Source organism: Hemitrygon akajei, chromosome 8 (genome assembly GCF_048418815.1).
Source record: "Hemitrygon akajei chromosome 8, sHemAka1.3, whole genome shotgun sequence".
NCBI classification, from domain to species: Eukaryota; Metazoa; Chordata; class Chondrichthyes; order Myliobatiformes; family Dasyatidae; genus Hemitrygon; species Hemitrygon akajei.
The window spans coordinates 176,743,201-176,749,200 of record NC_133131.1 but is presented as its reverse complement, the minus strand read 5'-3'; the positions used below and the strand labels follow the sequence as shown (position 1 = coordinate 176,749,200).

At 53.7% G+C, this 6,000-nt stretch overlaps 1 protein-coding gene across 1 annotated transcript in view; it reads left to right on the top strand.

Moving 5' to 3' along the window:
• Nucleotides 1–362: 362 nt before the first annotated feature.
• Nucleotides 363–6,000, top strand: part of LOC140732477 (flap endonuclease 1-like) — a 45,504-nt gene continuing 39,866 nt past the window's right edge. Inside the window, exons 1-3 of the mRNA XM_073055188.1 lie at nt 363–446; nt 3,791–3,922; nt 4,476–4,627. Of these exons, the coding sequence (XP_072911289.1) occupies nt 3,812–3,922; nt 4,476–4,627 (263 nt within the window). The 5' untranslated portion in view covers nt 363–446; nt 3,791–3,811. The remainder of the gene's footprint in view (nt 447–3,790; nt 3,923–4,475; nt 4,628–6,000) is intronic.

Genomic DNA, 6,000 nt, shown 5'->3' with positions numbered 1-6,000 from the left:
CTCTGTGTCTGACCCCGGGAGTGTGTGATGGGACGGTGTGGAGGGAGTTTCACTCTGTGTCTGACCCCGGGAGTGTGTGATGGGACGGTGTGGAGGGAGTTTCACTCTGTGTCTGACCCCGGGAGTGTGTGATGGGACGGTGTGGAGGGAGTTTCACTCTGTCTGACCCCGGGAGTGTGTGATGGGACGGTGTGGAGGGAGTTTCACTCTGTGTCTGACCCCGTGAGTGTGTGATGGGACTGTGTCAGGAAGGGGGAGGTGTGAGGGGATGAAGGGAAGTAAGGGGAGGCAATCAAAAGGGGAGGTGTGGGATTTGGGGAGGGGTTGGGTCTGTTGGGACAGTGCTGACAGGTCCGGTCTCACCCTACCCTCTCCCCTTGCCCAGGAGGGTGGAGGAATTTTCCTTGCCGGACATCCTGAAGGCACTGAATCTGACACAGGAGCAGGTGGGTGAAATGAGGGAGCCGCCCCTAACCCCCACCCTGGGGATTGTCATGGAATAAATAACGTTTACCTCAGATGATAAAATAAGTCAAAGTCAGCATGGTTTCTGTTAAGGGAAATCTTGCCTGACAAATCTGTTCGAGTTCTTCGAGGAAGTAACAAACAGGGTGGACAAAGAACAGGCAGTGGGTGTCATTTACTTGGATTTTCAGAAGGCGTTTGATAAAGTGCCACACATGAGGCTGCTTAACAAGATACAGTGCAATGGCGTTACAGGAAAGACACTGGCATGGATAGAGGAATGGCTGACAGGCAGGAGGCAGCGAGTGGGAATAAAAAGGGTTTTTTCTGTTTGGCTGCCAGTGACTAGTGGTGTTCCTCAGGGGTCGGTATTGGGACCACTACTTTTCACATGGTTTGCCAATATTTAGATACTGGAATTGATGGCTTTGTGGCAAACCTGTGGTCTTATGGAGTCAAAGTTAAGGTCAAAGTTTGCGGATGATACGAAGATGTGGAGAGGTAGGTAGTGCTGTGATTGCAGCAGGACTGAGACAAATTGGAAGAATGGGCAAAAAGTGTCAGATGGAATACAGTGTTGGGAAATGTATGATAATACATTTTGGTAAAGGGAACAATAGTGCGGACTATTATCTAAATGGGGAAAAGATTCAAACATAGCCGAGGAGACTTCATGCAAGATTCCCAGAAGGTTAATTTATAGGTCGAGTCTGTGGTAAAGAAGACAAATGCAATGTTGGCAATTTTTTCAAGGAGAATAGAATATAAAAGCAAGGAGATAATGCTGAGGCTTTATAAGACTCTAGTCAGGCTGCACTGGGAGTATTGCCAACAGTTTTGGGCTCCTTATCTCAGAAAGGATGTGTTGTCATTGGAGAGAGTCCAGAGGAGGTTCATGAGGATGATTCCGGGAGTGTTGGCAGCTTTGGGCCTGTACTCACTGGAATTTAGAAGGATGCGGGGGATCTCATTGAAACCTACCAGATGTTGAAAGGAGTAGATAGGGTGGATGTGGAGAGGATGTTTCCTCTGTTGGGGGTATCCAGAACTAGATAGCACAGCCTCACATTTAACTGGCAACCTTTAGAACAGAGATCAATGGGATTTCTTTTCAGACAGAGAGTAGTTAACTGTGGAATGCTCTGCCACAGACTGCGCTGGGGTCCAAGTCCGTGGGTAATTTAAGGCAGAAGTTGATCATTTCCTGATCAGTTATGGCATCAAGCGATATGGCAAGAAGAGAGGTGTATGGGGTTGAGTGGGATCCGGGATCAGCCATGATGAAATGGCAGAGCAGATTCGATGGGCAGAATGGCCTAATTTTGCTCCTGTGTCTTATGGCCTTACGGTGGAAGGATGTTGAGGCTTTGGAGAGGGTGCAGGAAAGGTTTCCCAGGATGTAGCTCGAATTAGAGGGTATGTGCTATAATGAGAAGCTGGACAAACTTGGGTTGATTTTTCCAGAATGGCAGAGGCTGTGGGGAGGATTCTCAGATTATGAGAGAAATAGACAGACATCTGGAATCTCTTTCTCAGGATCAACATGTTTAATCCTGGGCAGCATGTGTTTAAGATGAAGGCGTACATGTCAAAGGAGATGTGAGGGGCAGGCATTTTTACACAGAGTGGTGGGTGACCGGAGTGTGTTGCCTGGGGGGGGTGGTGGCAGCAGGTACAATAGAACCCACTGTTGGTTTATCATCATCTCGTGTTCCGAGATCGAGCGAACAACTTGTCTTGCAAGCTTCACGCTGATCAGATCACTCCACAGTGCACGGAGGTAGAATAACAATGCAGAATAAAGTGTTACACATACAGACTAGATGCAGTGAAGAGAGCAGGAAGGTGTGAGGCTCAGTGAAATAGATAGTGCCGTTAGGAAACCATTTCATAATCTGATGACCGTGTCCTTTAGCCTCATGGTTTGTCCACTCAGGCGTTTGTATCTACTGCCCGATCGGAGGAAAGAGAACGGCAAGGTGGGTGGGGTCTACTACCAGTGAGAACCACAGACTCTGTAGGTGCTTAAGGGGCTCTTAGAGAGACACATTTTTGTGTAGGGAACAGAGGGTCATGGACGTTGTGTACGGAATGGAGGGACGTGGACGTTGTGTACGGAATGGAGGGACGTGGACGTTGTGTACGGAATGGAGGGACGTGGACGTTGTGTACGGAATGGAGGGTCGTGGACGTTGTGTAGGGAATGGAGGGTCGTGGACGTTGTGTAAGGAATGGAGGGTCGTGGACGTTGTGTAAGGAATGGAGGTTCATGGACGTTGTGTAGAGAATGGAGGGTCGTGGACGTTGTGTAGGGAATGGAGGGTCGTGGACGTTGTATCGGGAATGGAGGTTCGTGGACGTTGTGTAGGGAATGGAGGTTCGTGGACGTTGTGTTGGGAATTGAGGGTCGTGGACGTTGTGTAGGGAATGGAGGTTCGTGGACGTTGTGTCGGGAATGGAGGGTCGTGGACGTTGTGTAGGGAACGGAGGGTCGTGGACGTTGTGTACGGAATGGAGGGACGTGGACGTTGTGTACGGAATGGAGGGTCGTGGACGTTGTGTCGGGAATGGAGGTTCGTGGACGTTGTGTAGGGAATGGAGGTTCGTGGACGTTGTGTAGGGAATGGAGGTTCGTGGACGTTGTGTAGGGAATGGAGGGTCGTGGACGTTGTGTTGGGAATTGAGGGTCGTGGACGTTGTGTAGGGAATGGAGGTTCGTGGACGTTGTGTAGGGAATGGAGGTTCGTGGACGATGTGTCGGGAATGGAGGGTCATGGACTTTGTGTAGGGAATGGAGGGTCGTGGACGTTGTGTACGGAATGGAGGGACGTGGACGTTGTGTACGGAATGGAGGGACGTGGACGTTGTGTACGGAATGGAGGGTCGTGGACGTTGTGTAGGGAATGGAGGTTCGTCGACGTTGTGTAGGGAATGGAGGTTCGTGGACGTTGTGTAGGGAATGGAGGGTCGTGGACGTTGTGTCGGGAATGGAGGTTCGTGGACGTTGTGTAGGGAATGGAGGGTTATGGACGTTGTGTAGGGAATGGAGGGTCATGGACGTTGTGTAGGGAATGGAGGGTCATGGACATTGTGTAGGGAATGGAGGGCAATGTATGACATCCTCCTGCCCCCCACCCTAGCACTGGTTGCAGGGATGTTGTTCCCCGCTCAGAGCAGTTTAGATGCCCTGCCCCCCAGCGATGGGATGAAGGTGGGGGTGTGTCTTTCTCTGTGAATTTATTTCTGTGGGCGGCCTGTGTTGGGGAGGGTGTGGATCTCTGCAGGACAGTTGACCTCAGGATCTGAGCTGTGATCCCGTCACCAGTTCGTGGACCTGTGCATCCTGATGGGGTGTGATTACTGCGAGAAGATTCGTGGTGTCGGTCTGAAACGAGCCCTACCCCTCATCCAGACCCACAAAAGCATCGAGGGCATCGTGCAGAACCTCGACACCAGGGTAGGTTGTGAAAGAGAATACCACCCAAAGCTCCCCAAGAATTCACCCTAACCTCCACCCCACCCTACTCATCTCTCACTTCTTCACTCTCACTCTCACCACAACCCCTTCAGCCCTGAATCTCACCCTCACCCTCCAGAACTCACCTTAACCTCCACCACTCCCTATTCATCCCTCACTTCTTCACCCTCAAATCTCACCCATACTCTCACCACTACCCCTTCAGCCCCGAATCTCACCCTCACCCCTCCAGATCTCACCTTAACTTCCACTCCACCCTGCTCTTCACCCTCAGTCCTTCAACCCGATTCTCACTCCCTTCCTCACTCACCACTCACCCTTCAAAATCACACACCATCCTCCTCTTCAACCCCTCTTACCCATCTTCTTCACCCCCTCACCCTCTGTTCCCTGCCTAATACTCCCCTTAACCCCCCACCCACCCCATTCAGCCCTCCTCTGTGTGTGTGTGTGTGTGTGTGTGTGTGTAGGGAGGTGGGGTGGGTGTCAGTGGCCACACGCTCTCCCTCAGCTCCCTGTCATGGCCTGGCAGAGATTCCCCGCCCCGGAGGACTGGCCATACCAGGAGGCCCGGACCCTCTTCCTGCAGCCCGAGGTGGTGGACCCTCACGATGTGGTGCTCGAGTGGGGGGAGCCTGACGAGGAGGGACTCGTGCAACTGCTCGTGCATGAGAAGAAGGCCAAGTAGGTGCCTCGCCATTTCCCTGCTGTCTATCTGCATCTTGCCCTGTCTCCCTACTGCCTGCCCTCCCCCCGCCGTCTCCCCCGACCGCCCACCATTTCGCCCCGTCCCCCCAACCATCTCACCCAGTCCCCCGCCGTCTCGCATGATCTCGCCCCGTCCCCCTGCCCCATCTTGTATGCTTTCCCACTGTCTGCCTGCTATCTCGCCTCGTTGTGGCCCTGCCTCCCCGACCGTATCTCTATACTCTCCCCATCTCACCCAGTCCCCCCACCGTTGCCCTCGCTCCAAACCAGAGATATGAGGTCCCCTGTCCTTTCATCAGCCCACATCTCACCCAGTCCCCCCACCGTTCCCCTCGCTCCAAACCAGAGATATGAGGTCCCCTGCCCTTTCATCACCCCACATCTCACCCAGTCCCCCCACCGTTCCCCTCGCTCCAAACCAGAGATATGAGGTCCCCTGTCCTTTCATCACCCCACATCTCACCCAGTCCCCCCACCGTTGCCCTCGCTCCAAACCAGAGATATGAGGTCCCCTGTCCTTTCATCACCCCACATCTCACCCAGTCCCCCCACCGTTCCCCTCGCTCCAAACCAGAGATATGAGGTCCCCTGTCCTTTCATCACCCCACATCTCACCCAGTCCCCCCACCGTTCCCCTCGCTCCAAACCAGAGATATGAGGTCCCCTGTCCTTTCATCAGCCCACATCTCACCCAGTCCCCCCACCGTTGCCCTCGCTCCAAACCAGAGATATGAGGTCCCCTGTCCTTTCATCACCCCACATCTCACCCAGTCCCCCCACCGTTCCCCTCGCTCCAAACCAGAGATATGAGGTCCCCTGTCCTTTCATCACCCCACATCTCACCCAGTCCCCCCACCGTTCCCCTCGCTCCAAACCAGAGATATGAGGTCCCCTGTCCTTTCATCACCCCACATCTCACCCAGTCCCCCCACCGTTCCCCTCGCTCCAAACCAGAGATATGAGGTCCCCTGTCCTTTCATCACCCCACATCTCACCCAGTCCCCCCACCGTTCCCCTCGCTCCAAACCAGAGATATGAGGTCCCCTGTCCTTTCATCAGCCCACATCTCACCCAGTCCCCCCACCGTTGCCCTCGCTCCAAACCAGAGATATGAGGTCCCCTGTCCTTTCATCACCCCACATCTCACCCAGTCCCCCCACCGTTCCCCTCGCTCCAAACCAGAGATATGAGGTCCCCTGTCCTTTCATCACCCCACATCTCACCCAGTCCCCCCACCGTTCCCCTCGCTCCAAACCAGAGATATGAGGTCCCCTGTCCTTTCATCACCCCACATCTCACCCAGTCCCCCCACCGTTCCCCTCGCTCCAAACCAGAGATATGAGGTCCCC